The sequence below is a fragment of the Perna viridis genome, chromosome 4 (genome assembly GCF_037379345.1).
Source record: "Perna viridis isolate PV_CMFRI_1.1 ecotype Kerala chromosome 4, ASM3737934v1, whole genome shotgun sequence".
NCBI classification, from domain to species: domain Eukaryota; kingdom Metazoa; phylum Mollusca; class Bivalvia; order Mytilida; family Mytilidae; genus Perna; species Perna viridis.
Window position 1 is genome coordinate 23449263 of NC_142448.1, and position 22549 is coordinate 23471811.

A 22549-nucleotide genomic window follows, 5' to 3' on the forward strand; every position below is an offset into this window, starting at 1 on the left:
AGAGAACGGACTTAATCGTTTAAATACCAGTTGCAGTACGATGCTTCTATGACAACTAGAACTGTCTACCTAGTAGTGCGTTGATTTGATAGAAAATCGTTTGTAACATTTAAAATTCTTTTTAATAACTACAGAGCAAACAATATTTAAACTAAATTATAGATTTGTAGAACATGTTATTATATTTGGTTCCATTCCATCAAACAGTTTTGCGTCAACACCGACAATACAGAAACGCCATATCGATGAAAGCAATAGAAATGACTCGGGAGCCTTATAGATTTTATATCACCGTATCGACTGACTAGCTAAGTTTGGTGCTTTGTTCATTGGGTGTTTAATTGATGTTTCAACTTGAATAAATTACATTGATTTTACCTGGCAGAAATAACAAGAACAGTGGAATGAAACAGACATGAAATATAAACTAGGATTATATATTTTTATCTATGTAAGTAACTTTAATACAATCCTACAATATTTTCGGGAAAAAAGAGATTATCAACCTTTACACTCGAAATGAAAATATGTTGTGTTTTTTATATTTTACTTCTACTTCATATAAAGTTGAAATAAACATTACAAACTTTATCTAGATCTAATTAAAATACATCATCCGTAACATTTTGTTCCTTATAAAATGTACAAGTCTGCATAGCAATGGATTTTCAAAGAATGAATATTTCATGTTTTAACTTGGCTTGGATATACATACTCTTTAAACACTATATATTATACATTTCTTGCAATTTTGTTTATTCACCCATTTACAGAAAGGCTTATCCTTTTTACAGATAGCCCTATTACTCTTGTATTTATGTTCCTTGATGTATTTGACTGAATAGTCCGTCTAATTGAGTATTTTGTATTGCTAGTATTTATCATATTCCCACTTTAAAGCACGGACTGTGGTCAGGATGTCCAGCAGTTTGTCCATTAATATCGTATTCTTTACATCTTCCTAAATGTACGGTAGATACTTACAAACTTGCACGGAATGATTATTAAGACATTCGTCTACTATTTTGATGCAAAAGATGTTTCCGTTATCATAGTATTGACTTTTCCATTACTCCCGAAATATGACATTGAAGTATACTCTTTGTATCCACAACTTATCTTCTAAACTTTCAAGAGTTAACAGAAATGCCATTGTGATATTTGCCAGGGACCCAAAAAGGAGAAAGTGGTACCCATTTTGTTCAACAACTCATCATAAAGTTTTTAATGTGTTTGTAATAAACTTTCAGGAAATGATTATCAACAGGTATTTCCATTGTGCACCAGTTTTTCTAACACTGAACTCGAAATTTGGGGTTTTAAGTTTTCGTAGCGTAAAGAGAACTTAACTTTCTCTTAAAAAGGTTGAAGAGTACACCCATTTCTTATCCATAGTTTACTTAAACTAAATTATTTGAAACGGGAGTTAGTTTCACTGTATATCCTTATCTCCTTCGCATCAGTAATATTAGGATAGAAACAAAATTTTAGACATAAACAGATTGTTAATTTACGAAACAGCAAATGTTAATGCAGATATGAAAAATTAAGTGGCAACAAAAACGCTGCAATATAAAACAATTTTTAACAGCTTTACGTCCGACTCAAGAATTTGTCGACCAAATTTTGTATGTTCATTTTAACGATGATAAATTTATTTCTTTATGACACACATTAGTTTTACTCTGTTCTATTTTACTGGATAAGAACATTTCGGCGTGAATTTCTAGGAAATGTTTTTGATTTTTAACTACCGATGTGCATTTCTAGGAATTTCTTTTTTTATTTAAATACCAACATGTGTTTATAGCAAAATCTTTTGATAATGTTACTACCGACGGATGTTAATAAGAAAAGCATTTGATTATGTCACTACCGACGGGTATTTTTAGAAGATACATTTGATGGTTTGATTACGGACGGGTGTTTTGATCTTTTAACCACAGACGTGTGTTTAAAACTAATGCCCCTTTAACTGGTCATATGTCCTAGTACAGTTGAGCTTGGAGGTGAAACACGAGTTGTCAAGACAGTTTAGTATATTCAACTAGATTTAATATAGAAATGTAAGCTTCATGAGTCGGTAAAAAAAATCACCGAAAGCTTCTTCTAAAACATCCGTCGGTAGATCGATCATCGAAAACTTTTTTTTTCTAAAAACACCCCTCAGTTGTTCAATTATTGAAGTCTTCTTGTAGACTTTTAAACACCCGTCGGTTGTCAAAAGTGTACTAAAAAGCCTGTCGGTAGTTAAATAATCAAAAGTTTCTTTCCTGAAAAAACTAAAGTTACACAATAAAACACATTGTGGACTGATTGCTTTTCAAACACTGTTTACAAACAGAGAAATCTTGAATTCGAAGTGACGACTCTGCGAGAATCCAGAAATTAGTCATAGTACCATTCATTTTAGAAAAACCCACCAAACAATCAATGATTTTTTTTCTTTCCTCGTTTGTCTACCCCGGACTTGACTTTTTATGAGCAACTCGGCGGCTGTTTCTAGAAAAGCAGAGGACGCTTACCCTACCGGTGCACCTGGCCCATGCTCCCAGTTTTAAGTGGAGTCCGGGTTGCTCATTTGCTTTTGCTGCTTTGTATGTATGATTTTAGTTGCTTTGTGTTGTTTGTTGTGTGTGTCTGTTTTCCATGTCTGGTCTTTGTCCCTGGATTGCGTTCTTTTGATTGCCACTGTGGCTTTGGTTCTCTTGGTTGCTCTTTCCGTTTATATATACTATATTTTTACATAACGATGATCCTTTTTGTATTCAGATCTGTACTTTTGAGAAAATCATACATTTATCTCCCTATAAAATCAACCAAATCAAACAAAATCATAGGATAGGTAACAGTTTCTGAATAAGAAACAAAAAAAATCGATGGGTTTTTGACATGAATGAATCTCCTCTTGTCTGATTTTTACAAAGATTGCTACTTAAATGCATAAAATTGGTTATTTACGTATATTTGTAGCCAATCTAACAATATAAAAGAAAACAGCTTTTGTAACAATCGTTTCGTTTGCAGGTGGTTACTCTAGACAGTGTATCGGGAGGTAGGTTCACTACGTACTTAATATTTATTAAGCAGAATAAACCTTTTAGAAGATAAACAATAATTATATTGAGTTTCTTTCAGACTTTGTTTATGAATTAATGGTTACTTAGATTTTGCCTTCTATAATTCGAACGTGGCGATGAACTTGTACCCTGCTATATTCGATTTATATCTGTAAAGAATTCAAATTATCAGATTTTGAAAGGAACATTCTGAGAATGACTCATTTATAAATATTTCATTTTAAAAAAATTAAGTAGATTCGTGGGAGCAATCCATGTTAGCAACAGGATTCAACTGCAAATCAAATTTGTTAACTTTTTTCAAGTTTTTCAAAGAAAATATTTTTATTGGCTGATTTAATTCCAGTGATTGCAGGATTAGGTTGCTACAAAGAAAACAAACGACATCGGTATTTTAGGAGAAATCCAGGAGATTTTGATCCAGGAAATTTAACGCCAACAGTTTGTGCTGCGAAATGTGGTAGTTTTCAGTTCTCTTATGCCGCCATTGCTGAAGGTTAGTATTAATGTATAAGGTATTGAAATTAATGTAGGTATATATTGTTTCATTACAAGCAAATAAATATAGCTTGGATGTTTTTTTAGTTTTTTTGGGAGGGGGTTTTGTTAGCTCTGATAATAAAAATATCAAAACATTTAAAATATAAATATTAATGGGAAAATTAATTGAAAAGACTGAAAAGTGAAGTATTACGAGTGCCTAGGAGTACCTAGATTTAATGAGTGAGCGGGACTCATTCAGCGCACGTTTCTGATTTCATGTAATTATATTTTGGTTATTCACGATAAACAATAGATTATCATTTTTATTTAGATTTTCTTCACAATTTATTGCTATTTTCAATATAAAGTTAAAAGTTCGTGATCAGCGTATTTTTATTTGCGTTGTGACGCTTTGACGGGAGAATGTACCAAATTTAGTATTTCACAGCGTGAGCTATCGTATTTTTTTATACATGAGACATTCGATAAAAAAATTTATAAAAATGTAAAGGGTGATGTAATATAGATCTTTTACTCCTTCTGACATTTGACACATTGCAGGGAGGTTTTGTTTTTGTGGTGATAGTTTACCAGCAGACTCATTGAAAGACAATTCTAAATGTACCGAGAAATGTTCTGGGGATAGCGCTCAGGACTGTGGTAGTAAAGATTATGTAAGCGTGTTTACAGCAGCACCACCCATTCTTGGTCTTACTCTGACGTCATCAGCAGGCAGCAATGTTTTGGAACTTCACAACCCCGTCACATTTACTGCTAGTCTCTCGTCCGGTGGAGCACAACTTGCATTTAAGATGGATTATGATGATGGAGCTGGAAAGACAGACCAAAACGCAACCAATATGTGGAACAGAAAGTATCATGTGCCAGGGCACTTCAAAGTTTCTGTATATGGAAATGACCAGATGCAGTCATTAATGGTAGGAATGCTTTGTAGTTTTGTAGAAGAGTATTTGTTTTTTTTCTTCTAAACAAACAGTGAAACCGACCAAAAATTATTGTGACACTTCATAAAAATCTCTAAATATGTAACTACATTGTATATAATTAGAACAAAATGGTAAAGCTGTTTAAGTTAATTGATGAAAATACAAGTATAACGGAATTTGCATGATTAGCCTTAAAGAATAATATAAGGAAGGTGACACGTTAAACGCTCCCGAAGAAACACCAAAGTCCTTTAATTCTTTCTGTCCGCCCTATTATTATAAAGTTCCAAAATGGTAAAATCTGTTATGATATGCGGTTTTTATTGTCCTTACGCCTTATCCTGCTGTCGAGGTCTGAAGTATGTATGGACCGCAATGTTCGGCTTTGGTAAAGAACTAGGTTGTTATGGTTCGAAATGTTTTTGGGTCGAATTGTCCGGTATCGATAAGCTGATAAAGCCGTTTTCGTAAAAACGATTGAATACGAGAATGAAGCTACCATGATGCTGTTTTGTTCTGAAGTGGAATAGTATGTAGAAACGTAGTCTAAAATAACACATTTATAAGAATTACCATTATTACAGTTATATGCTTCGTGGATGAAAATAGGTATAACGTTGTGAAGACAAAAGATTTAATATAGTTTACTTTAGTGGAGGAGCGATATTTAAGATTATCTAAAATATCTTAAGAGCTTGTGAGTCTTTACATATGATTAATACCATTACGCGTGCAAACAGATTAACAGTATTTTTTGTTGTCCCCCTTTACTGCGGACAAAATCTTGGTGAACCATACTGCTATTTGTTGAGTAAGAGGATAATCTTGTTCTGTCCATTTGCTTGTATGAATTTTTATGAATTGTTAGGATTCAATACAAATAGTCCTCAGCCTTCTCACTTGACAGAGTATTCAACGAGACCATAAAGGACTTACGGTTAACTATGATTGTCGAACGTACCACATTTGTATTTAGGGTTACCCGAACTATTTTGAATTTCTGGAATTCAATACACGTTTTGCTTGATTCAATTTAGAACCGTGATTGTAATTTGGTACACTATTTGCTTGATTTGGCCAAGAAAAATGTTTGTAATGCAGAAAAAACATTTGCTTGATTTAGCCAAGATCCTTGATTTGACTAGGAACTATGTTTGTTATTCAGTAAACTATTTGCTTGATTTGGCCAAGAAAAGTGTTTGTAATGCAGAAAAAATATTTGCTTGATTTAGCCAAGATGCTTGATTTGACCAGGAACTGTGTTTGTTATTCAGTACACTATTTGCTTGATTTGGCCAATAACCGTTTTTGTAATTCAGTACACTATTTATTTGATTTTTCTAAGAACAGTGTTTGTAATTCGGTACATTTCTTTGCTTGATTTTATTTAAAGCCGTGTTTCTAATTAAGTACATCTTTTGCTTGTTTTGACTAGAAACCATGTTCACTTCTTGCTTGAGTTTTCTTGAAACCGTTTTTGTAATTCAGTACACATTTTGCTTGATTGTTCCTGAACCGCGTTTTTAATTCAGTGACTATTTGCTTGATTTGTCTAAGAACCGTTGTTGTAATTCAGTGACTATTTGCTTGATTTGGCCAAGATCTGTGTTTGTAATACATTACACGCTTTGCTTGTTTTACCATAATTTGTAATTCAGTGCACTTTCTGGTTGATTTTTTTGGGAACTGTGTTGACACTATTTAATTGATTTGACTAAGAACCATGTTCACTTCTTGCTTGATTTTTCCTGGACCGTGTTTGTAATTCAGTAAACTTTGGCTTGATTTTTTCTTGATCCATGTGTTATTTTTGTTCTTGATTTTGATGTTCGTATTTTAGGAGAAGGAAGCTACTACAACGGTTATGGTTGATGCTCCAGTAAAAATGCACACATTAGAGTGTCCTCTGTATATGGCAACACACGAGGAAGATTTCTGTACAGTCGGGGTATTAGAGGGATCCAATATGGAACTGAATTATTACGAGAATAATGTACTCAAATCAACGTTTACCATTGCAGGTATATTGGTTAACATACGACTGTTCTCGAGTTATATCTTCATAGAAACTTTTAAATAGATATCAAGTTTGAATACATGCATTCCAAAATGTATATCTAAAAGTATCTTCACCGCTGAAACTGAAAAAATGTACGATTTTGCGTTGAGTTGACCATTCGTGTTTGGGTAAAAGCATATGTCTAAATAATCGAAGAAACGATATGCAAATGAAACAATTGATGAAAATATTTGAATGAACAATACGCAAATGACCATAAACGGGAAATCCGTCCACCAATGATAACAATATTTGCAGAATAGACGGTCTCCTTGGAGCTTATAACTCATAATAATTTTTGTTTATTGTTTTTATGATTTCCATATTGGAAGATGCGTTAGATTGCTGAATTTAGTGTTTAAACAACTTCATTTCAATTAAGATTACAATTCAGTTAAGAACAATGTAAGATATTCAACAACCAAATAAACAGACGAAAACGAAGCAAAAAGAAAATAAATGATTTGCTAGAAATATATAAAAAAGGCACGAAACTCACAGTACCGATGACTTAAAGTAAAGAGCACCCTACATTCACAAGTCATTACTTGATGATTGTAGTGCAGTACAACATGGTTAATGTATTATTCAAAGCCTTACGGATATAATGAGTTTGAAGTGGTAGATAAGTAGAATAATAATGCAATGAAGACGGAACGATCTTATCTATATCATTTGACAAGTTTTCTATGACATAAAAATTACGTTGTCGTGTATATTCATCTTGTCACCATCGTCATTTCGTCGATATTCAGTTTAACGACAATAACTTCAGTATAAATTAATGGAGTTCTATAATGGAGAATATTAAGATTAGTTAAAGAGGACTTTCACCTTCACGAATTAGGACGTATTGTTCAAGTAGTAAAGACACACACATTTTATTACCTTAAGTAAAAATTGCTGATTTCTCCACCAATATCAAGGTAATTTAATTTGAGTATTTCTTTGGTATCCTCAATTTTACCTTACATTTTTAAACTCGCAAAATATTTTATATTCAATATTTGGTGGGGAAATATATACGATCCTTTGAAGTGATGACTTTAGGAAGCATACCTCGAATGCTGTGGGAATGCTTTTCTTAATCCACCAACGGATAACAGTACACATATTTGCTTTGTCTTCATCCGACTCGAGAATAAATATTTTACTAAGTTTCTTAATTTAAGTTATAATTATTAGACTATCATCAATTATAACCGAGTGTGAGGCTCTGAAAAAATGTAGCTGAATGTGAAACTTGGTTATGAAAAATGAATTATGTTATTATTATTATTATTATTATTATTATTATTAGTTTTATTATATGACATTTGTGTTATGCATTATCTAGTAACACTATTACTCTTAGCACTTTACATGTTAAATACATATGCAAACATGAGCAATACATGTATACCAATATATAAAAAATATTGATCACATCAGCATGCAAAAAGTATTGAGGAAAATTACATAGATAAAAATAATAAAGCGGATAAGCAAAAATAAATAAATAAATAAATAAATGAAAATAATCAAATAAAAAACCAAAATGAATGAAATCTATACTGAAATTAACAAATGCTAGTGAATTGAGTAAAAATATAAAATGAATTGAAAATTTCTAACATGTCAAAGAACGTATTGTAAACTTGCAAAGATAATAAAATTAGACTGAGAAAACCTAGATTCAAATTGGACGGAAAATAAATATGGTTTGAAATAAATCATATAAATTAACCAATATAAAGTATAGGTAAAGGATATGTACCGTTGTAAATTCAATAGACAAGCTTAAATCAAATAATAATAATGATAATGAATATAATATTCAAATTCAAACAATAAAGATATAAAAAAAAGTATCACTAAAATATGATAGATAAAAATCTACGACAATAAATACAAGGGCGAAATAAAAATGACGTCTCAAAAACATGTTTAAACAGGTAAGTTTCAAGGTACTCTTTAAAACATTCAGCGATTTCACATACGGTGTTGAAGTTGATTTATCTGAGCAGATAGATCTACATGGTTGTTATGGAAGTATGCTAGTGCTGTCCCAAGAATTGCTTTGATTTCTGTATGCATTAAAGTAGATTATGCACTGACAGCGAAACTATTGATAACCGATAAAGAGTTATAAGTACAAGTGTAACATGATCATGCTTCTTTCTTCTTGTTACAAGTCTTACTGTCGTATTTTAACACGCTGGCGTTTTGCTATTGAACTTTCATTGACGCCGTATAGTAATGCATTTCCATAATCCGTTCTAGAAATACCTAATGAACACACGTTTTACAGGCATTTTCAGTTTATATGGTAGAATACGTACGCCTGTATTTACTCTTGTTAAAGACCTTTTGGTTTTCTCTGACAGTGTTCAGTCTAGAAATTTATCACCGTGGGTCATCATGGCCTAAAAAGCTTGGTAGAGGGGACTAGAAACTGGAAAAGTGGAAAATTATTGTGGATTATTGTTATTGATGGTAATAAATAAGTAACTAACAAACTGAAATTTAAAAAGAATTGATGTTCTAGAATTGAAACACCCAGCATGTAGGAGTCATGCCATTACTTTTTATTTGTTGGAATAAGACACAGAGATCCATACAATTAGTGTCTTCCTGTAGCATCCCATTATTTAATTGGGAATCGGAAGAGATTGAACATCGTCTGCACAACCTCTAGTATTCATCAAATGCCGGTGACTGTCATTATCAGATACGAATTTGTCTTGGATAGTCTTGTATTGATAACAAAAGTGATGGTGAAGGCTGTGCCACTGACAACACTTGCCGACGTGTACGATTAACATCGTATTTCGGATTTCAGTAATTTTCTTTAATTTGGCTTCCTATCTTTATTTATGGCGTTCACTCGTTCTTTCCTCATGTTGGAAAAGACAAAGGTTTACAATTTCTTGTCGATGAAGGGATCCTGAAGGGATCGATTTTGCATGCCAGATTCAGCCTATAGGAGTTGAAATATTTTAAAGAAGAAATCTTTGTCAAAATAATAAAGTTTATAAATTCTTTTAAAATGCTTCAGAAGTTTGCCTTTTCTTTTTTTGGGACATTAGTGGTCATTAAAAATGGGATTTACAAATTTGGCTAAATCCGTGTTATATGTTTATAAATCTTACTACTATTTCTTATGTTATAGACAGTAGTTTTGCACTTAATTTGTCGTGCATCAAATATATTTCCTTCGAACAGATCCTCCGATATATACCACCGGTCCTGCTATCCCAACAAAGGGAGGGACCAGCATATTACCCGGAGAGACAGCGTCTATCATCGTTATGCCAGCCTCCGAGTTTCAGTACAAAAGTGTCATCATTGGCTTTGAATTGTATGCTGAAGTAGCTGGGAGTATAGAAATACTGGTGAGTTTGGTTTAGAATGTTATTTGCTTTTTCTCTTTTAATAATCTTTAAATGTTTATTTTAAGTATAATTGAGAATAACACCTATATTATCTTTGTTGACACTGCTGATTGATTTAGAATTTTCATGAAATAGCAAGCATCGTATACGATAGATTTGGGTAAACGATATATAAAAAAGGAACAAATAATGCTTTTCCTCATTTCCAGATCCTCTCACCAGTTTGTTCGCCATCGTACTGTTTTGACACTAATAGCTGTTCTGGTAGCTGTAGCGGTGTTCATGAGAGATCCTGTATTTCTGACGAGTTTTGTCCGGCGTCCATGTCATGTTGGTCGTCTGGAGCATGCGTAAACAACCCTACTAGATACGATGGTACACAGAGAACTAATTTAAATCTTGTTAGATCTATATCCCATAACATTGCCGCCATTGGCTATAATCACATTTCCATTGATGCTACTACAGATTACATTGAAGTTGACTCCGGATATGTTCTTGGATACAAACCAATTGCCGGCAAACTTAGCACCATTACTGTTCCTGCAGCAGATAGTGACGTTAAAACCACTGACGTCACAAGTAATGGACTTCAGCAAGCATTACCCGCCATGAAGCGACATCTACTGAGAGCAGTTTCATCGGGTGGAAGTGGTGCTTATATTCCTGTCAAATTTACATCTTCTGGAATCAAAGACATCACTGTAACAGTTTCTAATAAAAGAATTGTTCGAAAGGAGACCAACACTACCCAAATTACTGTCATAGAAGGCATTGACAAGGCCATCATAAATATTCCTAAGTATATAGAAAAAGGCCTGAGCACACCCTTCCAACTTCTACCACATACAGGTATTATAAAAAAAATCCACTGTTTGACATCCATGAGATTGTTCCGTTACATCTTGTATTCATATTTCAAAGTTTCTGAAAATTGTAAATGTATTTACTCTCGCGGATACTGTAAACTTATGGTTTACGAAAGTATTATACTTATTTTTTTGCTTGTTTTGTCTATCTTGAATGTATCGAAGATTGGCATATAAAATAATAATACATTTACATAAATAATACTGTAGTACACACAAAAAAAAAATGTGACCATTATTGTTATCGACGGAATAAATTTTATTGTGTGAATATCAGCAGAAAATACCGAAGCGTCAGCGTTGAAATAATTCAAATTAAAATCCAAATACATGGCCTGAATGTGTAAATCACTATAGCTTTTTTGGGTCTAATTTCTTTTAAAAAGTATTAGATTGATCTTCAGTGAAATTTTATGTATTGCAATGTAACTGTAGTGATATTTTGACACTTGTAAAAATTTTTTTTTTTTCAAATAATGAATCGAATGTAGTTTCATACATAACAAAATATAACAACGAACAAAATTCAAGCAATTTACCATAATTTCAGGAACTAATGTAACATACACATGGGACTTCGGTGATGGAACCATAATCAACACAACTGATGCAATTCATGGCTATATATACAGCACTGTTGGTGAATTAACAGTATCTGTCACTGCCTTTAACCCTCTCAGTACTAAAACAAATACCACAGTTATACAAGTAGAGGAGCGTATTAGTAGTCTAACGCTAACTGATTCAGTGGCAATAGTTGATGAAATAACCTCAATACCTACACCAATGACTACAGGCTCCAATTATACATGTACGTGGAAGAAAGATGGTGTCACTACGGCAACGACGACTGATACAACTTCGCCGGTTGGAGGAACATTTGATTATCAGTTTACAGATGAAGGAACTTTCCAGATGTCTGTTATCTGTTTAAATAATATAAACCAAGAGTCAGCTTCGGCACAATTTTCCACTGAGTACAGAATAACTAACCTACAACTGGTTAAGACAGGGGCTCTTACAAATCAAGAATATTCAGTCAACTGGACATGGACAGGTGGAACTAATCCCACTTTCATGCTGACTTTCGACTCTGTCCAGCGATCTTTTACCAAGGATCCTTACTTTAACCGGGCATACTCCGAAACTTTTCCTCCTGTCGCATCAAGTACCCAATATCCTATGAACTTGACAGCATACAACCGTGTCAGTAATGAACAAATTATAACAAATTTTGGTATCGAAGCCGAAGTTACGAGCCCTGCAATAACATGTGGTGGTTGTATAGATGCATCTAAAGGGTATGGTACAATTGCTAAAGGGGATTCTGTCACATTCGATGTGACTGCAACTGGTGGCACTACTGTAACAGTAGATTGGAATTACGACGACGGTAGTCCGGTAGACAGAGAAACGTTTTCGACATGGCCGAATACAGTACAGTCTAAAACACATACTTTTGCCAGGTTAGGTTGGTTTAATGTTGAAGTAAAAATACACAATCTTTACAACTCGCATACCGAACAATTCCGACTTCTTGCCATTGCACCCGTCCAAAACCTGATAATGGTTGTCAGCCCAAACCCTGTTTTGTTTGCTCCACCTGCAACAGTGTCAATAAGTTTTACCAAAAACGCAGGTGATGATGACCCAAATGAAGCTAAAATGATCATCGATTATGGGGATGGAAATAAAGGGACCGTTGATTTTGATGTAAACCAGGTTTACACCTATGAGTACAGGGAAGCACATGGCTCTCAAACATATTCAATTGTTGCCAATGTGTCAAACGCAATTAGTCAGCAGACGGTGTCTGGTTCTGTACAGCTGGTGGAGAAAATACGGGATGTTGAAATAGAAACCGTACCATTGAACGCTGCAAGGGGAGATTCCGTCAATGTTAATGTCAAAATGCGTATGGGTGGAACAGGTACAGATGTTACAATAGAATGGGATTTTGGCCATGCGTTGGTTGGACCCCGTAGCCGAGTTGGTAAGTCATAACAGTTTGACAATTTCTATTGAGAGGTAGTTATTTGTTGCATAAATTAGTTTTGAGTTTTTACATATGTTTCACATGTTCATTATTAAAATACATGACACAAATTCTATAAAAGTTTGTACGTTTATTCAAATAGTTTTTGGAATGACAGCAACAGCTTTTGACGGTATCATTTAAAATTTTACAGTTTAATATTATACTTTCAATGCTTACAGGAACAAGTCCCGATGGAGTTGACACAGAAACTGTAACATACAACACCGTTGGGACATACACCATCACAATTAAAGTAAAAAGTTCAATGGAAACAGTCATCAAAACTAAACAAATCATCTGCCAAGAAAAAATAACACGTGACCTGATAATAACGTCTGACCATCCAAAAGATTTTACGAATTCTGGTTAGTATCCTATTTTATTTCCTAAACTATCTTCGTTAGCTTAGTTTGCACAAACTAGTTACATGATATGCAAGCCAAATTTACTGTGTGTAACCCTCATTTCAGATTTCCTTATTGATAATTTATTTGTTACATTTGGAGTAGCCATTTTTCAAAAAAACTAGTTGGCATTCCAACTGTGCTTCTCTCCTACCCAATTTGTTTCTATATTCATACGAGACTGAATTTCTTCAGTACCTCGCAAAGAATAATAATTTTAAAGATGCTAAACCCTTTAACTTTACATACAGATATAATTGATGATGTATTCTCCTTCAACAGCCCTTCTTTTAGAAAATGGTTACCGTCAATATATCCATCAGAATTTGAAATAAAGGAAACTACAGAAACAGCCTGTTCTGCATCTTTTATGGACCTACATCTGGAACTTGACAACAGTTGTCATCTCAACACTATATAAGAGACGACGCTAATTTGGATATCATAAATTGTCCTTACCTGTGTAGCAATGTCCCTTCATCTCCTGCAAATGGTGTTCATAATTAACAATTGATTCTCTACGCCAGAGCAAGTACTGACTACTCTGATTCCCTTCAACGCCATCAATATCTCTGTAACTTGCTCCTGAATCAGGGGTATGAGGAAATACGTCTTTAAAAGTCTTACCAAATTCTATTTAGATATCAGTCCTCGGTTGAAAAGTACTCATTTTTTTTCTTAAACAATGAGTGATGATTGTTTTTTTTAATTTGTGCTGATGTTACCAGTGATTTACCGATTATGACAATAACATGCAAATAGGTTTTAATCCCCACTGGTGTAGTCACGCCGCAATGGAATTGAGGCGAGGGGATGTTCAGCTCGCCGTAAAACCAAGAACTAACCCACCACTTCGGTGCTTGTACGAAGTCAGCATCATTGCGGTACAAGCTGATCCGGTGGTGCCAGATTTATTTTGGCCTTGACTTGATTATGAATCGGATTAGTGTTCGGTAATTTTGGAATTGAGGCGAGGGGGTGTTCAGCTCGCCGTAAAACCAAGAACTAACCCACCACTTCGGTGCTTGTACGAAGTCAGCACCATTGCGGTACCAGCTGATCCGGTGGTGCCAGATTTATTTTGGCCTTGACTTGATTATGAATCGGATTAGTGTTCGGTAATTTTGTTGTTACCTTTATTCAGAAAAAAGATTGTGAACTGAATATTTTATTTATAGATATTTAGATTTTCAATTCAATTAATCTTGGAAAATGGTAATGTTGGAGGTTGACATCTTTGTTGTAGAAATTGAACAACGTACTTAGAATATCCTTTGTGGAATAATCGTTTTATATTACATGAGCCAATTTACCTTAAAAAACCGAAGTTAATCTTGATTTATCTGTCAAGATATTTATATTTTGGTTCATTGTACATTTACTTCATTGGTGTGTTAACTAAGCATTAGTGACCTGAATCGTTGACTGAACTCAATCACAAATATAGTGCAGATGTTTCTAGAAAAGTAGAGCACTCTTACCCTACCAGTGCACCTGGTCCGTACTTCCAGTTTTAGTGGAGTCCGGGTTGCTTCTCGTTTTGTTTATTTGTACTTGTTGTTATGGTCATTTCATGTTCTTTATTATGTGTGTCTATTTTCCTGTTTAGTCGTTATACGTGGATAATGTTTTTTTTTAAGATTTGGATTATCTTTCGAATCTTGGTTTCTTCTTAACGTATTACACTATATTCCATCGGACGAAAACTGTTATTCGATCTTATACAGAAACAAAACTTGATCTTATTCATTTATATAAGTACTTTAACTTAACTTGTCTTTATGTATTTACTATACTTTATCTTATATAAAAAAATCTTATATGGATCTGATAATGAAATCTTAATAAACTACTTGTAAGTGGGCCATTAACGCAGCTTATGCCGATTTTCAGGTTATAGCAATGAGTTTATTCGGTAAGCTTTGCTAATACACATTGACGGCTTAAAAATCGGGTTACTTTCTTCCTAAATTTGTAATTGTGTTTACAGCTGGAACAATTCAGTACACCTTTCGTTATACTAGTACACCACCTCCAACCGACGCTACCATCACTGTTAATTACGGGGATAACAAGGAAGAAACTAAACCTGCAGCTTGGCTCTCATCTAACACACAAGAGACGATGTCTCACATCTACGCTCAGGACGGAAATTATATCACAACCTTTACCCTGTCCAACTTAGTGTCAACGGAGGAGTTTTCCATATCGGTGAGTAAAGAATGTATTGCCAAAAGCCAATGGCGAAGCATGACTACATTAACATCAAGGTAATTTGTATACCTACTCGTAAGAACAAAGATATACTACAATGATAATGTCCGTCCGTCCGAGAACAATATTAGTCCGATTTTTTGCTCCTTCACATGTAATACATAATAAATCAAAACTTGTAAAGCAAAATAGTAATGTGCAGCAATTTTTATGGCAAATTATACTCCATTTTTGTTTACGTATTTTACACTTGTAGTTTCTTCTTGATTGACTTGTCAAGAAGCCCCTTCTCATGACAAAATTTGCATTTTTTAGCAAATGTGCCTAAAATTTCATACGCGTACTGTGGTAAAAAAGATAATTGTTTATTACGATAATTTTATTCAAAATTACTAAGCTAACGGAGTGATATTTAGAAGGGAGGGTTGATTTGTTTGTAATTCTATCATTTATTGATATCTGTTTTCTGTTAACACATGAATCATCTTTTTTTCGTTTACTGACATCTTTATACTTGACACCAGAAACTGCGTCATGTTACCCATCAGTGAAAAATCTCAATGACTTTGCCATGCATGCATTGTGGTCACATTCGTTCGTTAGGTCGTGTTTTTCCTCTTCACCAGCATTTAAAAACAACTTTTATTTTTACAATATAATCAAATATGAATTCTGGGAAAAAAAGAGAGAGAATATAATATCCGTTCGCATGGAAATCATCTCACAAAACTTAATTGTATTCTTTGTACGACATTTGAACATGAAAAAATATTGCTTTTTTAGTCTTTCTTACATGTTAATGACCCCACTTTATGTATTATTGGAAAGGGGTGAATATCCTATATTTTGATATAAACTAATCTTTTTGTGTGACTGTAGAGTGGTTTATAAGTTGTTCTTTGTCATAAACTACTCTTTTCTGAATGATAGTGGTGTTTAATCTGAATTATTTTATATTTCTATGCATATGATTGCAGAGTGGTGTATATTTGGATTTTACAAACCTTGCTGCAACGCCTATGTACAAACCATTTGTACCGATTAATGGCCCAGATGAAAACGGATTCGGTACCAATAAAGACATCTTTCCACACGACACCTCTGTCAAGTTTCATATGTCTAAAACACAAGGTATACAAATGGTAATATAGAATGAACAGAACTAATCACATTAAATTGAACTATTAATTCACTTCAAACATTAAATTTATTTAAAAGTTTCATTTGACTCTAACATGCTAATGAGCTAATCAATTTAATTAAACTTCAGAACACGCAAGGGGGGGGGGGTTTCAATCAGTATCGTTAACTTTAATCTCTGGCAACATTACTTCAGGATTTGCGTATTAGCTCATAACTTATACCAGTGCTTACCGGAACAATTCGGACTTATAATACTAGACTTCTTACCATTAGGCTTCCGGAACAGGGTTGTGCAGCTAAAAGATAAAAGTCTTCATTACAAAAGTTTTATGGTTGTCATCATGAACTCTTCGATCGTTATTGTGTATCTATCTGCACCATGAAAACTAATTTGTTCAATGTGTCATAGTTAATTTTCCTCTTTCGTCTACCAGAGATGTAATACTTTAAGAGAATTCGGCAGGTATTTCTGGAACAAAAAATGACGTTAACACTGGTCCGTGTTCTCAGTTTTCTGTGTAGTACGGGTTGCTCATTAACTTTTGTTTCTGTGTACGTGTTATTGTGGATAGTTCATGTGTTATATTGTGTATGTCTATTTTCCCTGTATAATCATTATCCTTTTGATTATTGTTTGAATCCTGGTTCCCTTGACTTCCATTTCAAACAAAAAACATGTCAATGCATATTAATAAAACAATCTTTAAATTGATGCTGTTATGTAAATTTTATCGTTGTAGGAACACATGTATACTACAGCGTTTTAGCATCTAATGGCGCTGACGTCATTATCTGTAACAAGACAAATGAAGATGTATTTGAAATGTTTTTCAACGAGGTAAATCCATTTTGTTTCCAACCTTTTTTTATTGTAACGTTTCTTTACAAAAATAGATTGGTATGTTTAAAAACTACTTTCGTGTCATATAAAATCTTGACAGTGGTTCAAATACGCTCAAATACAATTCTTTCCGCTTGCATGGTTATAAATAGATCAATATTTAATAGAGTACGGTTTTAACCTAAACATAGAATACGAGAGAAAAGTACAACAAGCACACCGACTCATGTAATAAAACAAATAATCGCTTTGATATGAGTCGCTATTACGATTTATCAGCCCTCAATAATGTTAGTCACCTCGCCTACATCTCGGTGAATGTAGCATTTTATTGGGTTGATAAATAGTATAATAGCTAACAGTATAATGATGTACCCATTTGTATTATACTCTTTCTGCGAATATGATATACGCTTAACAGGAAATGACGTAACACTATGTCAAAACATACATGCAAATTTATTAATACTTTTCGTTGTTATTCGACAATTATGAGTCAAACACTATTATATTTAATTTCAAATTGTCACTTTTCAGACGGGAACATACTCCGTGGAAATAACTGCAAAGAACCCTATGTACAGTAGTACTACAGTTAAATCTGTAACAATCATGAAAAAGGTGATTGGCCTTAGTATCCAGTATGATGGTCAACCCACCAAAGAGAACGAACCAAAACTGTTTTATGCATCGTTTGATGAACCTGGTACTTCAACATGTGTCTACGTTAATTATGGAGATGGATCTTCTGATTTGTTTGGTGATACTGCAACTTGTCAATCTAGTGAATACTTTGGACAAGCTACATATGTCGGTACATTTACTGGCAACAACCTACAAGTGAACCATACGTTTATCAGTAAGAACACGTATGAGATCAGTATGAAGGCTTTTAATGCATACTCCCAATCTAATGCTTCAGTTAGCCATGTTGTCTCAGCATTAGACTGTTCTATGCCACAACTTGATATCAAGTACAAACACATAAAGTTTTGGGAACCCGAGGTCATAGAAAAAAGTAAGAGAGTTCGTGTAATCGGTGAAACATCTATTTCCTGTGGAATGATATTGGAGAATCAAAAGAAGTGGTTGGTTGAGACAGTCGATGAAAATTATGGAACTGAAATATCTACCATTGATCTTTCCGCTATAAGCTCCAGAGAAAAGGCAGAATTGGGACTACCAGCACGTTACCTGAACGAAGGGTTGTATAAGTTTACTTATATCATGGAGATGAAAGCTGATGCTTTTGCAAATAATGAAACTTTCAAGTCAATGGTATCAACTTACATCAAAATAATTCCATCGCAGCTTGTAGTTAAGATATTTCCTGGTGGTATGTCGAAGGTGCAACGTGGTCATAATATGTTGACTACTATAGATCCATTCTCCAACTCTTATGATCCTGATCTACTTGACGGGAGTACACAAGTAATAGGTTTTAGTTGGATATCTTTTCTTTTTAAATATTGATATTTTCTTTTCATATATTTTAATATTCTTTGAAAAATATTTCTATTGAATATCAAGCTACAAAAAGAAATTGACATTAAGTCATTTGATATCATCAGATATCAAACGACCAACAAAAATGCATACTTTCAAGCCTTACATCGATATATTGAGGCCAAAGGTCTTTATGTTTTAGCTTAATCATACGAATTTTTAACAAGTAAAAAACCACTATAAGGCTTATGAAGAATAATTTGGTATATTGAGATAAAATGTTTAAAATATAACCTTAAGTCTGCTTTCCCTTATAGAAAAGCAGGTTCAGTAGAAAAATTATTTGTTTTGAAAATATTTGTTAGAAGATCCAGAAATCATACAATGACTTAACATATATTTCTCTTCGTTTTCTACAAATAACATTTGAAATTGCTCATTTTATGCTTTAAGTTTTCAATATTTGTAGTATTTTTGTAAACATGTGATTGATTTAAGATATAAATACTATTGGTCATTAAATAAACTTTTTATCCCTTTGGAATTCGATCATTTAGAAATTGTTTGATTGGATTTTTCTACCGTTTCATTAATTCATATCATGACTTATACGTACTAATCCAAGATGAAAACAGTTTAAGAACAATTTACAGGGTCCAAATTTTGAGAAAAAATGTAGAAAAGTATGCATTATATGCCTTTATTTCATAAATACAATGCTAAGTAACAATTATTTATTCAACAATATTGCTTTCTGACCGGTACACCTGGTCCATGCTCCTAGTTTTTAGTGGAGTCCGTGTTGCCCATTTACTTTTCTTATTTTGTATGCATTATATTGGTTATTTTATGTTCTTTGTTGTGTATGTCTATGTTCCATGTCTGGTCTTTGTCCCTGGGTTACACTCTTTTGATTTTCGCTAGAATCTTGGCTCCTTTGATTACGCTTTAAAATGTTTACAAGATTTAACTTTGAAGACTGACTTCAGTACTTTTAAATCATTTAAAAGCTCACATACAAGTTTCGTTTATATTAAATAGTCATTTTCCAACTTCACCTGGTACTGCCGAGAGGTAAATGAAGAATGGCCGACTACAGAAAACCCTTCAAAACCATACAGCACGGCTGAATTGGCAGCCAATCCCGTCGATAATGGTGGTTGTTTCATGCAAGGACCTGGCAGAATTGATACCATAGCAGGATCTCTTCTCTTCGACACTGGAAATATGAAAATCAACAAGACATATGAGATAAAAGTGGCAGCATACAAAACTGGTCACCAGCATGCTGAAACTTCGGCATATATCACAATTGTAGAGGGGGTTCCCCCTGAAATAACAATCAGGTAATTCTACACATCTCAAAGATAAAGTTTAAGGTTTACTTTTCCATAATATGCATTGTTTCTTAATAATCTGAAAATGTAAATGATAAACGAAGTCAGTTACCTATGTTACTATGTAAGGAAACGGGATGAGAAAATCAAAAGAAGACTGTACAATTTGACACAGAAGTTATGCCTGTCAATAACATTGCTAAATATAGAAAAAAAAATCTAAAATCTTAACCTTACCAAAATCCTGACAAACGTGCTTTTCGTTTTTGTTATGTATGTGCTTTAATAGAAGCATCATTGAACCTTTATTCGTTGCTATGCTTCACCTAGTGTACATTTAGCTTGATATTTACATACCCGCAGACAAAACATACATTTATTGTATATGATTTGGTCGTTTTGTCTACTTCTTGGACGGATAGACATTTGCGATATCACACCATAGACGATGTTATACGAACAAGTAATACGAAAAATTCGCTGTCGATATTGGTTGTGTGATACTGTTGTAATGTCTACTAAACCTTATTGGTTGAAGACGATGTTGTGACGTTTCTTATGTTGTTCATCCGAATAACTTGAGGCTTTATAGACGGACGATTGCTAGAATTTCCACCATGACAGATGTCAAGATCCGAAACATTCCAACAGAATAATTGGAAAAAAGTTTTATTTAAACTCGTGAAAGATGAATATCTCAAAATGACAACTCGCTTTATTTATTTTCAACATCATAGCATACTCGCTAAGGCTTATATTAAATGATATTAAATCAAATAACAAATATTTTGCAGTATTAGACTTTCATGCATGATGAAACTTCATATGATTTTAAGAGATTTGCCTGTGAGGGAAGGGGTTGCTTGTACTAGAATAACACTTGGCTTTGTTTATAATACACCAGATTGTTATATTGCTACCTAGTACGTCTCGAACAACTGGAATATGAGAGTCTGCTTGTGTGTCTGCGTGAAAAGATCAAACAATCCTTACGTCATTTCCTAAATACGTTAGGTCCGACAGAATGGCTTTGAACCATTCAGGTACACTATATTGTTACATTTAGGCGAACTGTTTCGCACACCAAGTTGACCCGGTTAAAATTAAAAGTTGAAATTTAATTGATATATTGTTTACATGTAGTTATACATAACGCCAGATGTAATATATGTAATGGTAAACAGGTGTAATTTAAATGAAAAATGGTAACCGTAACGTTTCAGTCGCCTGCCGTATTATGTTCTCTCCTCAGCATCAGCTAGCTATTTGTCAAAATATATGATTTCGAACGAACTTTAGGAACTAAAATTGCGAGAAAATGAATTGAAGAGGGTGTTATTATTTTATACCCTTTTTCCACCACATCCACGCATGCTTTCATCCTGTGCTAGTGTCCAAGTACCTGATATTTTATAAAACATAGCGTTTGACTGTTAGTTTTGGAAAGGCACCCCTTATTTGAGTTTCAACTCAGTAATGTTTTTCTTCAGTATGTTACCATGGTTACTGGATTTTATAACGATAATCGTTCAATTACATATTAATTGCTTGAACCTCCACACACCACAGATAAGAAAAATATGTACTTTTTATGACAAAACACTTGAAATTTCTGTGCAGAGTGCCTCAAAACAGCTTTATCTCAACGAAAATTAGACGAAGTTTCAGAATTGACGTAACTGTATAGTGCTGCCTACAGACGATGATTGTGGTCTTCCGTCCGTGTTTTGAATTTTAAACAAATCACAAGAATCCATACAGACAACACTCCATAGCTAGAATAGCTGCAAAATTTACTACCAAACCTCTTTCGAAGTTTTCAACTTCCATACTCACATATTGGTATCAATTCAACGTGGATCCTGAAAAAAATAAAGATATTCTGGAAATCCTTAATGCTAGGTTATTTTTAAAGTATAACAGCATCAAGGCCTGTGATTTTTTTAACCTTTTATACTACCATTCCCTATACTCACTTGAAATTCCGACTCAAAAGCATTATACATCGTTCTTAATCTAAAAAGACTGAGCACATTGATACAAGTATGTAGTACCTGGTACAGCATTTCCATACTTAAACAAAGATTCCAAATCATCTTCTCAATATACCGAAAATTTTGTCGTAATGCTGGATTTTTTTTATCGACATTGAACGTATGTATCCTGTGTCGTTGCAGTGTTGTTGTTTTTTTTTCAATACAAATTCCTGTCGGAACAATTGTGCTTCGCTACTCACTGACATATTCCTTCACACCTATGAGGCCGCATTTACAGCAAATCGATCCAAAAGAAGGAACGTCCTTTAGTCAGATCT

The 22549-nt window shown here is 33.7% G+C and overlaps 1 protein-coding gene across 2 annotated transcripts in view; it reads left to right on the forward strand.

Annotated features, from left to right (window-relative positions):
- The first annotated feature begins 353 nt into the window (after positions 1-353).
- The window catches only part of LOC148619396 (uncharacterized), a 43319-nt gene continuing 21123 nt past the window's right edge, over positions 354-22549 (forward strand). For both annotated transcript variants that reach the window (XM_088579260.1, XM_088579261.1), the window contains exons 1-14: positions 354-451; positions 3028-3055; positions 3427-3576; positions 4125-4501; positions 6351-6531; positions 9774-9943; positions 10153-10795; positions 11363-12805; positions 13030-13215; positions 15245-15465; positions 16446-16599; positions 17352-17449; positions 17990-18883; positions 19940-20244. In XM_088579260.1, the coding sequence (XP_088435386.1) occupies positions 416-451; positions 3028-3055; positions 3427-3576; positions 4125-4501; positions 6351-6531; positions 9774-9943; positions 10153-10795; positions 11363-12805; positions 13030-13215; positions 15245-15465; positions 16446-16599; positions 17352-17449; positions 17990-18883; positions 19940-20244 (4886 nt within the window). In that variant the 5' untranslated portion in view covers positions 354-415. The remainder of the gene's footprint in view (positions 452-3027; positions 3056-3426; positions 3577-4124; positions 4502-6350; positions 6532-9773; positions 9944-10152; positions 10796-11362; positions 12806-13029; positions 13216-15244; positions 15466-16445; positions 16600-17351; positions 17450-17989; positions 18884-19939; positions 20245-22549) is intronic.